At 42.8% G+C, this 22,205-nt stretch overlaps 1 protein-coding gene across 2 annotated transcripts in view; it reads right to left on the bottom strand.

Annotated features, from left to right (window-relative positions):
* LOC146174898 (uncharacterized) overlaps nt 1-21,504 on the bottom strand; it is a 108,104-nt gene extending 86,600 nt beyond the window's left edge. For both annotated transcript variants that reach the window (XM_084583249.1, XM_084583250.1), the window contains exons 1-3: nt 21,418-21,504; nt 6,625-6,692; nt 6,038-6,121 (exon numbers count right to left, since the gene is read on the bottom strand). In XM_084583249.1, coding sequence (XP_084439375.1) covers nt 6,038-6,121; nt 6,625-6,692; nt 21,418-21,496 — 231 coding nt within the window. In that variant the 5' untranslated portion in view covers nt 21,497-21,504. The remainder of the gene's footprint in view (nt 1-6,037; nt 6,122-6,624; nt 6,693-21,417) is intronic.
* Between the last annotated feature and the right edge of the window lie 701 nt (nt 21,505-22,205).

Raw genomic sequence — 22,205 nt, forward strand, 5'->3', positions numbered from 1 at the left:
GCAGGATATGCATATAGGTCCTGTTACTCCTTTTCAGACTCCTTTATCTCCTGTATATCACATGTGGGATATATATTAGGAGTTATCGGAGTTGTAAATAGGTCCTGTGTACCATATGATACAGGAGTTGGATGGGCTCCTTAATCAGGATTTGTTTATGGAAGTTTGAAAAGGCAAAGTTTGATATACGCATGCGGTGTCCCCGCTAAATTCAATCAAGAATTAAAAACAAGAAAGCCTTTTTTCAAATTTGAATAAAATGAACATGAAAGTTTGTTTTACATTTCGATTTCTGCATGCGCTGCTGTGAGCGAATGCGGTAATTACAATCAACAATCGCTGCACGTCTTCCGACCTTATGACGCACGTTCATATCTGTAACTGATGACGAGTCTGCAATACGAAGTGCAGGGAATAAATTCGCCTTTCCACATGAACATAAGTATGTTCGAGCATAACTCAAAACACACGTCGCCGCCTACCGAACCATTCATTGATAGCTGCATATCAACAGCGATGCTTATTTAAGGGTTTGCATATTCAAAGGGAGCGATGGGAAGTAAAATACCGCCGCCGCTGCTCCGCTGGCAGCATGTGAAGTTAAAAGGTCATATATATGACAAGCGGATCCGTACGAGATATCTCTGTAGTAGAAAGAAAAATGCGCTCTAACACGGCGAAAAAATAGCCAGTACGTAACATATTCGCATATTCTTAGGTGTACGTGCAAAACACTGATACGTTTGAATGATAGATGATATTGCCTATGTGTATTGATAGAAAAGAAAAAGGTTCAGCGTGTTTACAGGGCAATCGTCGAAGGACGACCGCACGTAAGAAAAAGATGCAAAGTGCGAAACAGAAAATCGCAATATAAAACGACGAATATAAGCATACAAACCATGTGTCGCCGTGGTGTAGTGGTTAGCGTGCTGGGCTGGTATATGGTGTAATCCACGAGATCATGGTCCGATTCCTGGTGCGGCCAGATTTTTTTTTTTCATTTTTTTTTTATTTACGTGCATTTTTTTTATTTACCTGAACGTCTTTTTAGCCTGCATCCTCAAATTCCCCACAACGAGGGGCGCTGACCACATTCGACAACGCACACAGCCTGCGACTCCTACTACTTCTTTTACTCCTACAACTCCCTCAACACCCACAACTCCCATGTCCAATAACCCCATATGAATAGCTCCTATATACAGATTTTTTTCAATAGGGAGGCTTCCCAGGCGTAGGGATTGCCACCCCCTCAGCATATTTCCAAGAGGTCGGGACATCTCGAGAGGTCCGAATTGTATTCAGGGGCTCTGCAGCCACTGTAGAGCTGGTTGTTCAATATTTTTAAATACTTAGTAGGTCAGGCCATCCGGTCCGGAGCTTTGCACAGTTTCGTTTGGTCAATAGCTGCAATAAACTCTGCCATTGTGAAATGTTTTTAATGCCTTCAAGGTCCTCTTTGCCTGTGGGTGAGCCTGCTTCTGACGGGAGATTAGTTGGGCTGATGAATGGAAGTGGAATGTGGTCGAAATCTGAAATAAATTCCTGACCACCACTGATGCAAACTGGCTAGGAGTTTGTCCAGATGCTAGACAGGCATTGCCTGCGGGGTGCTATGAAGGCCTGCCGATTTCCAAGTACCGGAATGGGCGCCATATTGATCGAGTAGTAGACGTTGCTTATAGAGATGCGCACCATATTCCTGCCATCGCTGACGAGAAAGGCGCTTCTCATGTCTGCGTGCCGCTGCTGTTAGCCGGAGTAGTGTGACTCGGCATTAAAATGTAAGTACTCTAATAAACGCTTATTCCGTCATGCGACGAGCCGCCCATAGCCGAAGAAGGTACAGATCCGGAGGTGATCTGTTTTTCGCTACCCAACTGCAATGAGTTGCAGCTTGCAGTGCAGTGCGCAAAACTTCCTGTGAATCCACAGTTGTGAGCAGGGTGTTGTTTAGTAGCGTTGTGAACAAGTTCCACGATATGACGAAACAGCAGTATCTACGGCAGCGCTGGCAATGTGGGTCTAAAACAATAAGTAATGGATAATGGTCACTACTTCAACAGTCTAGTTCTCGATCCTATGAAACAGCACCTGCACCACACCACCATGTGAGGTCTGGAGAGTAAGGCGGTGAACGGGGACTATCCTGACGTCGTGTTGCGGTGCCTAGCAGTTAAGGAGCACAAAATCTGCATCAGTAAATGCGGCCAACACTACACTTCCCCGCAAAGTAGAAGAGGGATAACTCCAATTTTCTGAAGAACAGCGCGACTTCGACAAGGACGGAAGGAAGACAACACGGACAGGCGCTGACTTGCAACTGAAGTTTATTGCTCGGAGCGTGGTAATGTATATATCAGGCTCCAAACAATAAGAGAAAACACAGAAGCGATACACATTTGATTAAACACTTGAAAACTCGTGTGATGCCACCACGTCACTTCCCTGTAGCTAGGTATCTAAGCTCCTTTGCTGACAACGCCAAGGACGGGCTGCTGACAAAGGCGTCATTTGACCATGCGATTTGTGCGGCCTCAATAATTTCACGGGTTATCTAGTCCCGATGCCTATTTAACACTTTTGTTTTTTGGAAATAAGGTTGGCAGTCGTTACTTTCGCAATCTCTGCAATGGTCCGTGTTGTCTTCCTTCCGTCCTTGTCGAAGTCGCGCTGTTCTTCAGAAAATGGCATACCAACTCGCCCAAGCATCAGTTCTGATAACCCCAAGTTTGATGCGGGGCATTAAAGTCCCCTCCAACCAAAATAGGACATCCCGGGTATTTGTAACGAAGGTGTGCAATCCACTTCAGCTCTATTTTAGGTGCTCCACCACTGTACTGACGTATGTAGCACGAGACAAGAATTATATCGGTTCGAGGGAGGCGAACTAGCACAGCCACTACCTCTTGTCATTTTTTGGACCATATTACCAGTAAAACCTAAGTTTAGGTGTAACAGTCGGCTACATATATGGCCGCTTTGCCAGGTTTCTTGGACGTAGCACTGCATCGACCGTCTGGAATGCTCGGCCAAGAGTAGGCAATGAAGCCGGAATGCGGGGGCGGATCATTTATTTCTTGTAAAAGCAATGCCCACTCAGGAAGTCTAATAATGTGCAGTCGTGTATGGATCTCACCTGCCTTGTGGATGAAACCATGGCAGTTCCATTGAAAAACATAGCTGTTGGTCTTTAATGTTGGATCTATGCTTAGGAAGCTGGAAGAAGGTTAGCAATTAGCATCTTTGTGAGTTGTTGCAGTTGTTGTGCCACGAAATGGAGTAGTTGCAGAGGAGGCAATGTGGCAGGTGCTTGCGGTTCACAAGGGGCAAGTGAACTGTGAGCAGGTGATTGAAACGTAGTAAGAGGATGATCAGAAGGGCGAATGGACGATCGTGCAAGCAAGGCTCGTCTTTGGGAGAGACGTTGAATCTTCTCCTGGAGAGCTGTAAGTTCTTTGTGCAATTCGACAATTTAGTCTGTAGGTTCACCTGGGAGCTGCGAGTTTTGGAATCTTCCAGCTGAGCGTGTTTTGCTGCGCCGCAGTGCTTGATCATACGTTCGTGACGCGTAGGAACCTTAATTTACAGCAGGTTTTGCAATGGCCTTGTCTTCGTCAAGTTGAAGCAGTGAAAAACGGTTCGATGTTGGCAAGGCATCATACGGTGACTCTAAATTTGGCTTCAAGCGATGTTTCTAGGAGCGCATGGGGCATTTCGCTATGGCACGGCGCTTAACTGGACAGTCTTTGGACGTAGCGTGATGGTCGTCTTGACGGCAAAAGCCACATCGATATTCTTTGGAATCAGAGTCTTTCGTAGAAATGGGCGCTAGGTATAGGCAGGAAGCTTTCATGTGGCCCGGGCGGAAGCATCAATAACAAAGCATCACTCCGGGTTTGTACAGGCGGTGCTGCAAGATTCCCCCAAACTGAGATACGAGCTGCAGGATACAGAGGCATTTGCAGGGTAACCAGACATGTACTTCCTTTACCCCTGTTGCGTGCTTCTACCATCTTGTGTGTAAAACAGTCCAATAAAGACGCAAGATCTTTGGGGGCGATATCCGGGTCGGCACCAGACAAGACATAACGTCTAAGGTGCGATCCAGATGCAAGATAAGCTTGTACTGTCAACACGGTTGTGTCGGGTATGTCAGAGGTAGGCAGATTTTTCAATTCCCGGATCCGATCAAGGTCGAAAGGGAGCGCACCCAGACAGTTATACTGTTAGTAGGACGGTAAACAGCGAAGGCTTGAAATGCAGTCGTTCCAAGGCTTTTGTAACGGGTTGGTTGAAGAAGACGATGGGACAAAGTTGTAACGTCAAAGAACTCACGCGGCTTCACTACCACCTTGAAAAATGGTGACTGTCCAGGCTGAGAAGAAAGACGCCCTCTTTAGTGGACAGTTCCTTGGAGGCATGTTTCTGATGAGATGTCAGTTGGGCAGCTCGTTTGATGGGAGACGTGGTGCCTAAGGACGAAGGCATTCCATGAGTCCGAGTCAAAGCTTCAGTGAACGACGACAGCTATCACCGGTGCGACTTGGAGAACAGCTGGTGGGTTATCAGCACACGCAGCAAAGCTGCATCGTTGGTGAAGTGGAAAATAGTTGGTGAAATAAACGAAGCTGATGGACCGCACTGGAAACAAGTCTCATTCAGGCGACACTTCATCTTCCTCCCGTAATGAAGACGAATGAAAACTAATGAAGAGTCTGTGAGTGCACCGAAGAAACTCTTTATTGGGCTGACTTGAGCCCGCAAAAGAACTAAGCGATTCGGCGGCGGCGATAGCAACAAGAACATGCTCGCAACTAGAATATGTTCATGCTCGCAACAACGAAAATGAACAAATAAGGATAGAGAACCGATAAGCATGCTAGAATCACAATAATACGGCCGCATGCCAGCGGCTGTCGAGTAAGCACAAAATAAAGATTTAAATAGTTCGCGACATAACTCCCCCTTAAATACATCGCCTCAATATTTAAAAATAAACAGACACATGAATTAGCATAAACATTGCGAAGCTAATATCAATAGCCTTTAGCGCGCGTAATATGGCTTAAGGCGTACAACATGCACAATTTCTCTGTGCACTCTGCGCCGCTAAGATGCTGTCACGCCGTCGGGAACGACCTCGTAGTTCAATTGTCCTAGTCGGCGAAGCACCTTGTACTTGCAAAAGTACCGGCGTAAAGCTTTTCGCTCAGACCACGGCGGCGAATCGGCGTTTAAACCCAGACTTGATCTCCCGGCTTGTACGCAGCATCGCGTCGTGATAAGTTGTAATGCCGGGCGTTGGTTTGTTGCTGATCTTTATTGTGCATTCGGGCGAGTCTTCGGGCTTCCTCTGCACGTTGAAGGTAGGCAGCGACGTCCAGGTTCTCCTCGTAGGTTAGGTGTGGCAGCATTGTGTCGAGCATCGTCGTGGGTTCCCCGCCGTACACAAGGCTGAACGTGGTCGACTTAGTGGTCTTCTGACCCATTATAAGCGAAGATGATGTACGGTGAAATCGCGTCCCAGGTGTTGTTCTCGGTGGTCGTCTAATAAAGAATGCCCGTTTACTTGCCAGCGTGGATTTAGAGGCGGCGAGGAAAGATCTAGGTACTAGCATTATCATCATCATCATCATCAGCCTGACTATACCCACTGCAGGGCGAAGGCCTCTCCCATATTTCTCCAATTAACCCGGTTCTGTGCTAGCTGCATCCACTTGCATGCATGACCTTGCTAGTAGCATGACCTGGAACAATGTAGAAATACACGCGAGTGGCCGGAATCTTCGGGATACATACCGATGCATCTTTCTCGACAATAGTATCTACATGTTATGTTTGCGCTCTACGGCGTCGACTAGTGTCGCATAATGGACTCAGTATATTAGAGAGAGCTGAATAAGCGCCTGTGTTACGCGGGTAATTAAAATAACTTTTTTTCGTTTTTCATTGCCGCCACTAAGCAAGGAGGAGGAATCATATATTGAAACAGTAAAATCGGCAAATCAATATATTAGAAAGCAAAACTCACCGAGCACTGTGTTCCATCTGGGTATGGTACATAATAGGAGCCTTTGCTTCGAAGACAAATATACTTGCAAGTGTACACACTTGACTGAAACAGCACATAAACGTTAATTTAAAAAAAACGTGGCTAGAAAGGCTAAATTGATGTTTCATGATATATATTGATATGCTTTTTCAGGTTTCATAACATTATTTATTTTGGCAATTTTGATCAGTTAAATTATCTCTAAAACTCGCGGTATTATCAATATGCAAAATACATTTATTTATTTTAATGCCATTTTTCTTCTTTAAACATTCTCCCTTTTTTTACAAAAAATAGACCTAAGCGTATATACTAGAAGGCCCATAACCTTCTGGAAGGAGATAGGATGTCTTTTTGTTTAGAAAACCAGAGTAGCAGAATAACAATTTAGATCAATGTGCAGGTGTTAGTATGTGCTGGCTATAATTGCAATGTTAAAGTATCTTCAGAATAATTGCTAGTACCTTGTCTTGATTTTGAAACTAATTTCTTAATGTTCTAGCAATTGTGAACAGTTTTTCATGAGCACATAAAAATCTCGTTCTACTGACAGGTTATTCCCTTACCGGGATCCGGCCTCTGTCACACATAGGTCCAGCTGAGTTCCATACATCTTTTTCGCATATGATGCAGGCTAAAAATAGAAGCGAATACTTTTACTAAAAGCATTGGTCTTCGTAGCGAGATGCAATCTGTCAACGGATAGCTATGTATGAGCCCAGTGTATTTACACAGGTATTTATAAGGCTTAATGCTGAGAAAAGATATGCTTTCAAGGGCGGGGAGCTAATGAACCCCGTGATCTCGATCACCTGGGCTTTTCAAAAGTGCAAGGGCATCACATAATGCATAGCCATGTTTCACTTAACCTTCATATTGACAGCGCTGCTCCGGCCGCAGTTGGACTATTGTCTTGGAACTCAGTTCTCGAGTAGCCAGTATACTGAGCAACTCCAGTGGCGCAAGAGGCTTTGCGTGTTAATGATTGCATTACCTCTCGACGTACGCACCTGTTATCGTATCAATCCCCTTTTGCCCCACACGGGATAAGGGCTAGTGTACATATTTGTCCTATTTTACCACAATATCTAGCTTCTGTTTGTATGGAGCTGTTCCACAAAGACAAGGCAAAATTCAGCAGGCAGTTGCTCTCAGTCCAGCCACATGGAATAAACACCAGATGGCCGACCTTTTTTCAGTCGTCGACAACAGCGTCCCTCTAAGTCAGAGATGAATTGGGAGGCCACAACCAATAAGGAAAGCCAAACTAGTTTAGAAAAGTTTGGTTCATAAATAATTTAGTCGAATAATGTGCAGGGCGTGTATTCGATATAAAACACACCTGGCGAAGCAGAGGATAAAGGCTCATTATAACAATTGAGTGGCCTACATTCCACAATGCTTTAATACAGACAGTCACTTATCGCAGTTGAAACATCGGTCACTTGCTCGGAGCTTAAGTCTGAACGCCTATGGGTGACGCTCAATAAATTAGGAACACTCGGTATGCTGATTGTGCTCAACTCAAAACTGCTAGCACTCACATCAACTCATTAACACCGCAGCGCCGAAGCAATATAGCAGGGGAGCATTATAGGCTTAAAGTGACCAGCAGATAAACAAGAAATCACACAAGAGAAAGAAAAAAGGGGGGGGGGTAGATAAAGGAGTAATGAATCAAGGTGAAAAAACATGCATGAGGAGCAACAGTGCATTCGGTCGACAAACAATGGTTTGAAGGAGAAGTGAAATAAAATCATTCAGTTCCCTTCAGTTCAGTCGTTCAGTCGTGTCCGACTCTTCGTGACCCTATTGACCATGTCACTCCCCGCTTTCCGGTCTCTCACTATCATTCCTAACATCACATAACTTCATCTGCAGTGCCTCGAGGATGCCATCTAACCATCGCGTTCGCTGCCTAGCCCTTCTCCGGCAACCCTCAACCTTTCCCAACCTCAAATCTTTCTCCAGCGACTCCTCTCTTCTCATCAGATGACCAAAGTAGCGGAGCTTTAACTTTAGAAATTGACCCTCCAATGAGCAGTCACGGTTTATGGTCGACAATATTGACAGATTTTATCTTCTGGCAGTCCAAGGAACTCTCAAGAGTCTTCGCCAGCACCACAATTCAAACGCGTCAATTCTTCGGCGTTCAGCCTTTTTCACAGTCCAACTCTCGCATACATACATCACAACTGGAAATACCGTAGCACGAGTTATACGGATCTTGGCTGGCAGACGAAGAAGAAGAAGAAATGGACAAGGGCAGTGCATGTAGTGCGAAGAGAGGATAACCGATGGTCGCTGAGGGTAACAAACTGGATTCCAAGGGAAGGAAAGCGTAGCAGGGGGCGGCAGAAAGTTAGGTGGGCGGATGAGATTAAGAAGTTCGCAGGGTTCAAGTGGATGCAGCTAGCACAGAACCGGGTTAAGTGGAGAAATATCGGAGAGGCCTTCCCCCTGCAGTGGGTATAATCAGGCTGATGATGATGATGATGATGATGGCTGGCAGACTAATGTCTCTGCTCTTTACTAGGCGGTCAAGGCTAACCACGGCTCTCTTTCCCAGAAGCAGGCGTCTCCTAATTTCATGGCTGCAGTCTCCTTCCGAGGTAATCTTGGAGCCCAAGAAGAGAACATCTGTCACAGCTTCCACTTCTTGTCCCTTGATGCTCCAGGACTTGATAGGGCAAGACGCCATGATCTTTGTCTTTTTAATGTTCAGTTTAAGCCCAAACTTCTTACTCTCTTCTTGTACGCGCATCAGAAGTCTCTTGAGTTCCGCTTCATTTTCTGCCATTAAAGTGGTATCATCCGCATATATCTAAGGTTGTTGATACGTTTTCCAGCAATCTTCACTCCAGCTGAAAACTCGTCCAGACCGGCCTTCCTCATGATGCACTCTGCATATAGGTTAAATAGGCAGGGCGACAGTCTGCAGCCTTGCCTCACTCCTTTCTCAATCGGAAACCAATCAGTAAGATCATGCCCAGTTCTGACTGTGACCTCTTGCCCTTCATACAGGTTCCTGAGGAGACAGATGAGGTGAATTGGAACTCCCATCTCTTGGAGAGCTTGCCACAATCTGCTGTGATCTAAGCAGTCAAACGCTTTCGCATAATCAATAAACAGAAGTAGATGTGTTTCTGGAACTCTCTTGCTTTTTCCATGATCCAGCGAAGGTTGGCAACTTGGTCTCTAGTTCCTCTGCCCTTGCGAAACCCAGCTTGCACGTCCGGAAGCTCCCGATGCACATACTGCTGCAGCCTACCTTGGAGGATTTTCAACATCACCTTGCTAGCATGCGAAATAAGCGCGATCGTGCGGTAGTTGTAACAATCCTTGGCACTGCCTTTCTTTGGAATGGGGATGTAAACTGACCTCCTCCAATCCTGTGGCCACTGCAGGGTTGTCCAAATCTTATGAGATAATGTATGCAGAATGTTAACAGCGTCATGGTTGAGGCTTTGAATCAACTCAGCTGGAATGCTACCGATTCCGCTAGCTTTGTTCTTAGCAAGGCTGGCTAAGTCCCATTCAACTTCACTCTTCAGGATGCCCGGCTAGAGATCACTTATCACAACTGTCTTATGTTGGGTTTGCACATTCGTGTCCTTCTTGTACAGTTGTTCTGTGTATTCCTGCCACCTTTTCTTTATCTCTGCGGCTTCAGTGAGGTCCTCGCCTCGTTTGTCCTTTATCACGCCCATCTTAGCACAGAAGCTTCCTTTGATACCTTTGATTGTCTTATACAGAGCTCTTGTGTTCCTTAATTGGCTGTTGTCCTCAACTGCTTGGCACTGTATGTTCAGGAAGGCATTCTTATCTCTCCTTGCTATTTTCTGAAAATCCGCATTGAGAACCTTGTATCTTTCTCTTTCCCCCATAACTTTTGCCATCCTCCTTTCCTCAGCTATTTGCAAAGCCTCTTCAGATAACCAGCTTGCTTTCTTGCATTTCGTTAGCTTTGGAACTACCTTAGTAGAAACTTCTTGTATTATATCACGAACATCAGACTACATCTCTTCGGGCTCTTTGTCTTCTAGATCTGATTCTTGAAATCGATTCCTCACTTCCACAGCATATTCTAATGGAACTTGATCCAGATTATACCTGAAAGGCCTTCTAGTTTTCTGCGTTTTCCTCAATCGAAGCTTAATCTTGGCAACAAGAAGCTGATGATCGGTGCCACAATCGGCCCCAGGCCTTGTTTTTATTGCTTGTATAGCGCTTCTCCATCTCTGCCGGCAAATAATATAATCGATCTGATTCCTGTACAGACCGTCCGGTGAAGTCCATGTGTACAGGCGCCTCTTGTGCTGTTGAAAATGAGTATTCGCTATGTAAGGTTGTTTTCTTGACAAAACTCTACTAGCCTCTGCCCAGCTTCATTTGACTCACCAAGACTGAACTTGCCTGTAATTCCAGATATTTCTTCACTCCCTACCTTAGCATTCCAATCTCCTATGAGAAAAACGACGTCTGATGATGGGGTGCAGTCTAAAAGGCATTGTAGGGCCGCATAAAATCTCTCAACGTCAGCTTCTTCAGCAGTAGTGGTCGGTGCATAGACTTGGATAACTGTTATGTTGAAAGGGTGACCTTGGATCCGAAGTGAAATCATTCGGTCGTTTTTGGGGTTATACCCTAGCACTGCTTTGCCCATTCTTCTGTTTACTATGAGAGCGACCCCATTCCTTCTCTTGGATTCGTGCCCACAATAAAAGACATAATGGTCGCCGGAGATAAATTCTCCCATTCCGGTCCACTTGAGCTTGCTGATACTTAAGATATCAATGTTCAATATCTTGTGTTCAATATCATGGGTTTCTCTATATCGTCAAGCGAGCGAGAGAAATAAAATGATTGGTTAGCCATAAAAATAGATCTCGGTGTACACTCACATCAGCTTGCAACATGTTCCATTCAAAAATAGTATGTGGAAAAAATGAGTTCTTTGTGTAATCTGTTTTACATGCGATTTAAAATTTTAAAACTCTGGTCTGTCTATTTAAAATTATTGTGGGGTGTTTTGAGCTACTATTTCTTATCAATGCCTGTTGTGTCGCTGTATATTGCGCGCAGAAGTTTGAGCCTTTGCTTCTGACTCACCTGTAGTGGTTCAAGGTGTATGTGTTTCTTTATCTGTTATATAACTCTGAGTATATAAATCTGACTGCGCGGTTTTCTACAGCTTCTAATTTATCAGTCAGATACGGGTGATGGGGATCCCAGACTGCAGAGGCATATTCCAGTTGAGGCCTTACGTGTGACTTGTAAGCAGTATTTTTAAGAATCTGCTTACAAATAGCAGTTTCAATAGTCCTTATGAGTAGTTTGAGCATTTCCGAGCTTGTTTTACGGTTACATTAGTATAAAGTACTAACTCACATCCACTCGCGTCCAATCCCGTCCATTAACACTTTTAACAATTCACTGGCTCTCGCACTCATTCCCACTCATATTCACAAGTCACTCATTCTTAAATTCATGTCGACTCACACCCAATACCATTAACTCATGTCCACTCAAACCACACACTCACTCGCACACTCATGTTCACTCACAATCACATCCGCTTACTCGCACTCAGACCCATGCCCACTGGCAACCACAACCACTCAGTCGGATTCACACTCACATTTTCTCACACACTCACCACTGCTCGATGCATGAGTGCGAATGCGTGCAAAATTATTGACCTAGTGTATAACTGTGCCCACCTATGATTGGAAAAACCTTACTCAGAAAGCAATATGCTTAACGCAGTAGCGTTAGTGGGACAATTATGCAGAACGTCAGGAGCTATCTACATTTTTGGCGTACCTAGCGAAACATCCTGGGCATGACTTGGGCAGGTCGTTGTTGGCAGAAAATGTCACCTTTTACTGATTGGTTTGTCGATCTCCTATCAGGCGCTGCCCACATGGGTTACTCCATTGAGAATGAAGCTGAGATGGAAATACAATCTTGCAAATTCATTGGGGGATTAATTACACGCTTCTCCTAGGGCGCGCCAAGAAGCATGTTCGAGCGGCTTGGTTTTAGCGGGGTATTATGGGTGGAAGAGGAGAAACTGTCGATCTAGTTTGTTTTCCATAGGTTTTGCAGCGCGTAGCCGGACAGTACAAAGACGGAGGAACAGGTAAGACGCACAGGCGCTGAACTGCAACTTTATTTTGGTAATCAGCCAACCATATCAGATATACCACATAGAAACGCCCACAAGAGGAACAAAATCTAAACACGTGATGAAAATCCGGTGCAACAGAAAAACAAACCGGTGCAACATGTTTAGATTTTGTTCATTTTGTGGGCTTTTTTCTGTGGTATATATGACATGGTTGACGTTATTTTGGTAATCAGCCAACCATGTCATATATACCACATAGAAACGCCCACAAGAGGAATAAAATCTAAACACGTGGAAAAATCCGGTGCAACAAAAAACCAAACCGGTGCAACATGTTCAGATTTTGTCCCTTTTGTGGGCGTTTCTCTGTGGTTATATGGCATGGTTGACTGATTACCAAAATAAAGTTCCAGTACAGCGCGTGTGCGTCTTACCTGTTCCTCCATCTTTGTCCTTGCCCGGCTACGCGCTGCAAAAACTATGTAATATGGGTGTCCAAATGAGACAGTCTGTACATGAATGTGTAGTGTACGACTGTCTGGTAATTATTCTCTGCGAAGTAGTATAAACAAAAATTAAGGAACTATTGAATAAGCCTTTCCAAAAGTGCATGAGAGTATTCTCAACACGAACCGCAAAGAAATCGCTGTCGCAGCTGAAGTGTGCGCCACTTTCAACTCTGATATATTAATAAGATAAGCCCGATTCGTTTCACTTTGCTGCCTTCAATCAAATAAACGAATTTGTAGACTCTGAAAATACAGCTCACTGAAGCGTTTGGGACAATGTACTGTAAATAAACCTTAAATAATGAGGACAAATTGGAAAGTTGTTGTTTTGCACCAATATTCAACGCCTAAATGAAACATCGAAATCGTTTAAATTAACCGCCCTCACTGGCGAATATTCACTATGACGATAAAAATGATAAGTGGCTGGTAAACTTAGGTAAAGGGCTCCCCATACAAAAATGGTCTATGTACTTCAATGGAAAAGTTTATGGTCAGCTATGTCTATCTATAGACTTTTATAGTCGGCTATAAAGTGCGATTGAGATATTTATAGGCAGCTATAGAAAATTCTGTACCACTTTGTCTATAGCTTCTGGACCATACAAAATCTCTTTAGATAACTATAAATAACCATATGTCCATGAAGCTATCGACTATTAGACATAAAATTAATTTTAGCTGTCTACAGAAATTTGAATGGCTTAAAGCTACAGACTGCTAGCCATAGAATCAGTTAGCAAGTTATAGAAAAGTTTATGCTCCTGGAGCTATAGATTATTAGGGATTCAGTTATCCTTAGCTGTCTATAGTAATTTGAATGCCTCTAAAGCTACAGACTGTAAGCAATAGAATCAGTTTTAGCAAGCTATAGAATATCACTAATACCGATATCTTTAGCTGCATATAGAAATTTGAATGTCTCTAAAGCTACAAACTACAAGCCATATAAGCTGATTTAGCTGGTTATAGAAAAGTTTATGTTCCTGAACATACAGAATACTAGTCATACAGTTACCTTTATCTGTCTATAGAAATGTGAATGTCTCTAAAGCTACAGACTACAAGCCATATACGCTGTTTAGCTAGCTATGGACCAGCGTATGCTCCTAAAGGTATATAATATTAGTCATACAGTGATCTTTACCTGTCTATAGAAATTTAAATGGCTCTAAAGCTACAGACTGATAGCCATATAAGTTGCTTTAGCTGGCTATAGAAAAGTGTATACTCCTGAAGCTATAGACTAGTAGTCATACAGTTACCTTTAGCCGTCTATAGAAATGTCAATGCCTCTAAAGCTACAGACTGCAAGTCATATAACCAGTTTTAGCTGGCTGTAGAATATTGTATGTACCAAAAGCTACAGACTAGCCGGCGTAAACCCTTATATGAAAGTACATATATTGTCGGTTCGAATACCTCGTGCGGTTTGTACTATAGCTTGATTAAGAGTTTTGTGCTGTATGCAACCAGAAACCGTATGTCATCAACTACAACGCTGTACCATAAATGGACTACGTCACAATCTTGGTATAACTGGTGGGAGCACTGTCGCCGTCTGCAGTGAGTACCTCCGACTCATGACGGTTTTAGTCGTGGGGACTGCTGGCCAATTTTCAGTTATTTATTCATCGAATTGAAAATAAACTTCCGAAAATATAGATCATGATACACATGCACGCTTGCGCATACACAAACACACACACGCACGTACACACACGCCCGCGCGCGAATATTCTATAGCTGACCATAGAAAATGCTAAAGACTGCAAATGCTTATATTAGGACACTAGAATTAGTCGATAGGTTATAGACTTCTGTAGCAGGCTATAGCTTTTTGGGCTTAATATCTATAGCCGACGATACACCGGATTTTCTATAGCTGGCCATAAACGTTTGTATGCGACCATAGAAAACGCTAAAGACTGCAGTACATAGGGAGCCATAAGTCTATAGGATAGGTTAAAGACTTCTATAGAATAGACTATAGAAAAGCCTAAAGACTACCATAGAAACGGCTATAGCTTTTTGGGCCTAATATCTGTAGCTGACCATGCAAAGGATTTTCTATAGCTTAATATAGGAAAGTTTTGCATGGGCCACATGTTTGAGAGAATATATGTGCTACGCTATTGGCTTTAATTCTACAAAAATGATTACTGAATTTCAGTTGGCACTCGCCCGTGTGACTCGTGTAGCTATATATATATGCGCCCCTCAATAAGCGACGAATTAGCACATCAACGATACCGGCAGAAATGGTACGATGTGTACGCAGACCATGTGGTCACGGCGGTAAAACGTCAATTAGGAATGTAACCCATTGAGTTAGAATATATGTATAACTAGATCATTTCTAGACAAAGAGGTGCTTGTATTTCGAAGAGTATGTAAAAATATTCTGTCTTTTTGTATCTTTTTTAATGTTCAAATAGATCTGGCTTGCAGCGGCGATCGGAAAAACATTAGCGCTCATGTTCGCGTGGCTGCCCCTAGAAAGGCTGGCTAAAAACCGACAATATGTTTTCATTGCGGAAGCTGCACTATTGTTTATTGCAGCTTCAGCATTCTCTCTTCGGAGTCAGTTTTGGCATTGGAAGCTGTGCGCATTCATGATATTTTTCAGTGGGAAACAATCGAATATGACTACAGGCCACTATCTTGTCGTACCTTTAGGGCGGAATTTAAATTGCACTGGGCATAGTGACGCAGCTACAGGCACGTGGGTCACGTATCATTTTGCTTTTTACTTCAAGCTTTTCCTGCCTGCTGAGTTCGGGCACCAGACTACTTGGTTCCAGTTTTACCATCGAAATCCCTTCGTCTCCTCCAACCGAGCGCTCTACTGACTGCTTTACTGTCACTACAGATGATCTTCGTTAGACTAGGGGATGAATTAGGGACAACGCACTACACATTCGTCCCCTAGACTAGTTAGTAGCGCATAATTCCTCCAAATATTAACCGATTGGCCCCTGTGTTACCATTGTTAAATAATCTTTGCCTAAACCCTTTACCAGTTCTACTGAATTGCATCGTTCACGGCCCACTCGGCGACACTATGGCATCCACAGCGACACCGACTGGACGTAAACCTAAAGAGGAGCTGCAATAAAACTTTGGTTGGGCCTAGTTAGTTCATGATTTTCTACGGAACTGAAGAGCGCAAACGGAAGACTATTCACAGAGAAGAAGAGAACACAAGTACAGGCGCTAACAACTACTTTATTCTTTTTAGCAACAACGCATATATGACCTGAGACCGCACTTGTACCAGCAGACAAAGATCTGGCAAGTCATTTGATCCACGTTAATAACGTCGCGCTCACAGGAGCTTATATTCGACTTCGTACAAAGAGATGAAGTATCGCTTATACAGTGTTCACCTTTTTTCTTGATATGAAAGGCTTCAAGTGCCAACCTCGCGTGCTCATTTTTTCTTCTGTCAAGAATCGTCGTCTCATCAAATCGGGGCGCACACTTACAAGTAAGAATATGGGACACGAGATCAACACCTCTCTGATATTTCTTAACAATTAGAGCATGCTCCCTGAGTCGCTCATTAATACAGCGGCCAGTCTGCCCGATGTACGCCTTACCACAGCAAAAGTGGGATGGAATACGCCAGTTCAATGGCGCATGGAACATGAGTAGTTCCGTGCCTGATTTGGCAGCCAAGAGACTCATCACCGCACGTGCGAGAGCAGATAGATGGAAAAACTTTATTTTCCTCAGAGAACATGTTGTGGACGATTCCGTGTTAGATGGCTATCAACCCATGGCTGACGGTGACCTGGGTGGCCCACTCCATGGCCCTGGTCTGGACGACTGGGTCTGAGCTGGCCAACACGGCCTCCCACTGCTCGAGGGAAGGATCACTCATAATATCCGCCGGTGGCGGTGCTATGCTGTAGCTCCATAATATGTGGTCATATGCTGCCAATTCCTGACACGATTTGCACTCCAGCTGAATGTCCGGGTAGATTTTGCTCAACACGTATCGGTTGAAGAAACATCTAATCTGCAATCGTCGCCAGATGCATGCCTGCGCCTTCACCAATTGCTTGTCCGGGGGTGGGTAAATCCTCCGCTCAAGTTTGAAATGCAAGAGCAGAGCTTGCGCGGAGCGTGCTGGAACCAGCCATTAGGCACGGTCGCGCCGCAACAGACATGTAGATCACGAATGCTTTCGTTTATTTTTTACTTCTGGCAACAAATGTCCTTCATATTAACATAGTTATGACGTGTTCATGGGGGTGCTGCTGGGCCCATGGGAAATGTGTTTCGTGCTTGCCGGCAACCTCGAGAGCAAACTAGGTCCTGACATTGAGGATGCGATAGGTGAAATACGAATTTGGCTCGAGACGTTGTTTCAATAAAGCGACAACAAACCAATCAATGAGCTATTGGTTGCTAATAAAATGAAGCTTGATACACTCGCTCAACTTGAAAAAGGACATATCTCGATGACAAAGTGGTAGATAATTTTTAACGTAGAATGTGTCACCTCACACGACAGGTATACACCTCGAGAATCGAAGCAGGTGATCGTACCTAATATTTCATGACCTGACAGAAGAAGAGGATGAAAGGTTTACTGGTATTAAAAAATATGTGAACGAAGATGTAATAAATGCTTAATTTGGTGTAACTATCACTGCTGCAGAAAGAATACGTCATGTAGGTGCAAAGCACGAAAGCAAAACAATCTGCCCAGTAATTTATAAAATGCTTGATTACGGTTACAACGTACACATCATAACTAACTGTCGGAAGCTAAAGTAATTTGCGATATCGGTTCCGGAAGATGTTCCGCTGAGGCTGAGGAACATAAATAAAACTTTGTGGGAGATGCGCAAGCAAAATCGAGAATCGAGACAATAGAGAAAAGGTTTCACTGAAGCACGGCAAGATCAAGGTGAACCATGCATTTCTTTGGAATAAAAGTAAAACCGAAGGGGTACCAGTAACGAAAAAATCCTGTCAGCCAAAGCAAAAAATGACACATCCTGAGAAAAAGAAAACATTAGTCGTAGCAAACATAGATGGCAACAGTATTTCCCTAAGAGCGACTGATTTGGAGGCATTTATTTTCGAACACCATCCGGACATTATTACACTCACTGAAACGTGTTTGTCTGCTTATAGTTCTAGACATATTATCTTTCCCCCATGATTGCTAATTACTCGTAAAAAAGGAACTACAGGCGGCCGAGGCGTTGTTATTTTCATCAACGATAATATATTCTGCCGGCGTCTTCCAGATGAAGATGGCGTTGCACCAATTCGGTGCAAGATACCGCTCATGAGAAAAGCTGCGTTGTTAGCACGATGTTACACCCACTAGACGCAGGCGCAGATACTCTTAACTGTTACTGCAAGTTTGATATTTTGGGCAGATAGGAAAATATTTTTTGTCAGAAAAAGACATTCTGTTTGTAGTGATGAACATTTAAGTTACATTATCTACTGGTCCTGATAATATCCCACATCTATTCAATGAATTGTAAGTTAAGATTAATGGATATAGAATTATATCCTTCTTCTCTACAATAAATTTGCAGATGCCAGAGACGTAGGTGAAAAACTGAAAATTCAATACGCGATTCCAACGGATAAGCTTGGAGACATTCATAACCATGAAAGCTGCCGCCGAGTTTCTGTAAATGTGCACTATTAGAGATACTAAAGAATGTTTTTCTCAAGCGCAATGCAACGTAAATTGAACAGGAATAATTGCTGTTTAAAAATCACCATGGCTTCAGAATGGGGGTGTCCAAAACATCAGAAATTCATGGAACCTTAGACGACTTAGCAGCGACAGTTCACTTACGCGGCCAAAGTGATAAGATGTTTCTGAACAATTTAAAAGCCTTTGACCTTGTATCCCATGCTGTGCAAAACTAGGAAGTCGAAATGTGTTCAAAACTAAGAAAAAAACATTCTGGATAGCAGCCTTTCGTCTGATCGCAAAACATTTGCCAAGTTTGAAAGATGCTCATCAAATTGCACGAATGTAATATCTAGAGTCCCGCATGGCACACTCATAGCATCGATGCTTTTCTTAATTTTAATAATTACATAAATAACGGCCTTGACGCTACTTATAATAAGGGAGTAATTACTCAGTGGCATCCACCCAAGCGCAGCCATACGGCTACAGTACGCTACTTTTTATGTTTTCAGATGATTGCATTACATACAAATCATTATTAAACAAGATCAACTCATAATATATAATGCGCTAGAAATGACATCGAACTGGTGCGACCAATGGCAGATGGCTTTTAATTTATACAAAACAGTAGCGATTACTCTACCAAGAGAATGAAATCGTTGATATTTACCTAAAGAAATGAAGATCGAGCAGTGAATGTTGTCAGTGAAATTAAGTATTTAGTTATAATCATATCAATCGGCTTAAAATGGGACAAGAATGTTGCTAATGTTCATCCCAAGCATTTTTTGTTTTTGTTTTTTCTGTTCGGAAAGACATGTCTTAGGCTTCGGCTCGCCAGAAACTAAACTCCTTCCATACACATCTCTTGTACGATCAGTTATATGATGGTTTCCATATACAAAAATTTATTACCGAACTTGAAAGCATCCATCCTAAGGCCAGCAGATTTGTCTACAACTGGAATCGCCCACTTGTCTCTCGCTCTCGACCTCTTAGGCAGGCTTGTCTAAACAGTATTTGTACCCGAGCAAAGCATACACGCCTGAAGTTTATATATTTTGTTTTCAGTGGTGGTCTTAAAACAGGCTGTTAGAGATAATTTCCGCTCTCAACAAATAGAAAAGAAAGAATGCAATGTTCCAAGCCTTTAGTCGAATAAGTAACTACAGCGATACATTTATGTTCTCTTTTTTCCTCAGCTGTACGTGAATAAAATGCTTTAGCTTATGAAGCATTAATTTTTCATCACTAGATAGCTTCATTTCACAGTTGAAACTGTTCCTTGAATACTCTATATATGTTTAATCTTACCACTGCACAATTACTGTGAAACATGTGCCTTCAAGGTGATTGCATTGTGTCATATCCTTTGTTTTTCGACTTCTTGATCCACTCTGCCATACAGAAATACATAATGATAGACAATTGTGGATGGTAAATGTTTCGGCAGTGCTATGCTCGTATTCTATTCCCCAACCGTCCAGAATCCTCTGCAAGGAGTCTAGCAGTTTGTACAAAGTAAATAAATAAACACCTAGGACCTATTTTTACCCAGAGGTACCTGTAAACCGAGTATTTAGGATTTAGCCTGAATTTTATCGCGTCTGAGTGTGTTCAGTTTTCATGAGGATATGCAACTACTGCGTGTACACTGTGAAGGGAATTTTAGGTAAGTATGCTTAAGTGATGAGAGCCTTAGGAGTAAGAATAAAGTGCAGAGAAAAACACGCCTCTGAGACCCACTCAGATGGTTCACACGACAGGGCCATTTTGCTGAATTATCCGTTATTTTACCTTGCACACAGGACATACGTTTTGAGAAATAAAGACTGCATAGCGCCACAAAACATACTTGTTAAAACGTAAACAGCGTGTTCCTCTTGCCTAAAGAAATGCGATATTCAATACTGTAATCACAGAAAACAAACAACAAATAGGAAAGATGATGCGCTCGACTTTAAAGAATCAGTTTAGAGAAAACTGCAGTGAATCCTGGCAATGTCAGGTGATCATAATAAGGTTGGTTTAATTTATGGGATTTAAGATCCCAAAGCCACTCGGGTTAAGAGAGACGCAACAATGACATAATCCAAAAATTTTGACATCCACAGCTTCCTTAACGCGTACTGACATATAGCACAGCACACGGTCGCGTTAGTTTTTTTTGCTAAATATGTTCGCTAGGCAAGAAATGTATATTTTGTTAGAAGCAAAATTTGAGTTTTACGTTCGCTCCAATTAAACGAAATAGGAACCATGTTTCTCCCGCTTGCGTTCATGAACCTGAATAGGACTAGGTATTCATTTCTTGAGGACTTAAAAATCCGTTTTTATTTTCTGTGAAGAAAATAACCCATGCTTTAAAAATCAATATGCTTCTGTGGCATTTACCACGACGCATGTCTGTGGACGGCCGAAAAATTGTACAAACGTATAGCAAATACCTTATTCTTTCTTGCATATAATAAGCACTACCGCCATTTTTACACATGTTCTCGGCACAAAATTTACCAAGAACTGAATAGAAAAACATATTAGTCTCGCCACACCTAATTCGCACGAAAATGATGCACACGAGTCAACTTAGCACTGCCGTAGAGTAAACAGAATATTTTTGATATCCCCTGTTTCTCCAGCTTTAACATGCGTTGCCCAACGTAGTCTTCTTTTTACTTAGCATTCAACAAGATCAGGCAGGCACGATGAAGAAGGAATTCGACCTGGGACCTCGGAGCTTCACTCAAGATAAGTTGCCACTGAGCTATCGGAACCATTTGAGTAAAAAATGGGGAAGTTACTAAAATTTCCATCGAGCAATACCGCTAATATGAATTTTAGTTTTGAAACAACTAAAACCAAAACATGACGTAATAAATATATATTCGTAGGAACGTGTTTCGAGGCAATCGGAATGCCCTAGAACCTCGTGACGCGATGCCAACCTTGAAACACTTGGTTAAGAAACAGCAAATACATTAAAACGGATTCACAATTGCCACACAAGAAATGCCAATTGTGCTGAAAACAGTCTTACCGCTGAGGATACTGTGTAAGAATAGATGTAAATGCAATACTTTCATCCTTCGAATCACTCCCGCACCTATCATGCACATTTACTACGTTCTGGACTGAATAAAAATATGTATCGTCAAGCAAAACGTTTCTATATGATCTCCCTCAAAGCTTAAAATAAGACCTGGAGAGCGCCTAATCTATTTTTCTCTGTTTCTCTTTGTTCACGGGTTTTCGGGGATCGCATCAGAAGGACTTGTGTTGAATCTTGATTCATCGCCCTATTGTTTATACAAGAGATGTGGATCCACGAAAGCAGCAGGTGACTCGAGACATTTTGCAGATAAGTATACAATGCGCATGCATTCTGCCTTTTTTTTAATATTCATGATACCGCTGGCTAGTTTGGTGTCTGGCACGTTCGAAAACAATGCCTCATATTTGTGGTGTTATTATATACTACATCCATATCTTCGACAACAGCTGCACGAATGTTTCGTGAATAAAGAATGTAACGAAGAAAACATTACTGTCCTAACAAATAACTGCTCAGTCAACTAGTAGCAGTTGTTATCAGCTTTTCTTCGCGTTTGGAAACTGGCGGTGCATCCATGTCCTGAAAAATAAATATGATTATATGCTTAGTTTTTTTGTTTTTACAATAGAGTTTTACTAGGGCAGATATGTGTATGTGTAGTGTGTGACACCGCGTACAACGCACACCCACGCAAAGCAGCGAGTGGTATCACTGTGTCCAGAGAATGGGGGCTTTATGTGTAGACCAATGCTGAGTGGTAAACAATTAGGACC

This window comes from Amblyomma maculatum, chromosome 11, assembly GCF_055883805.1.
Source record: "Amblyomma maculatum isolate TAMU_Amacu chromosome 11, ASM5588380v1, whole genome shotgun sequence".
NCBI lineage: Eukaryota > Metazoa > Arthropoda > Arachnida > Ixodida > Ixodidae > Amblyomma > Amblyomma maculatum.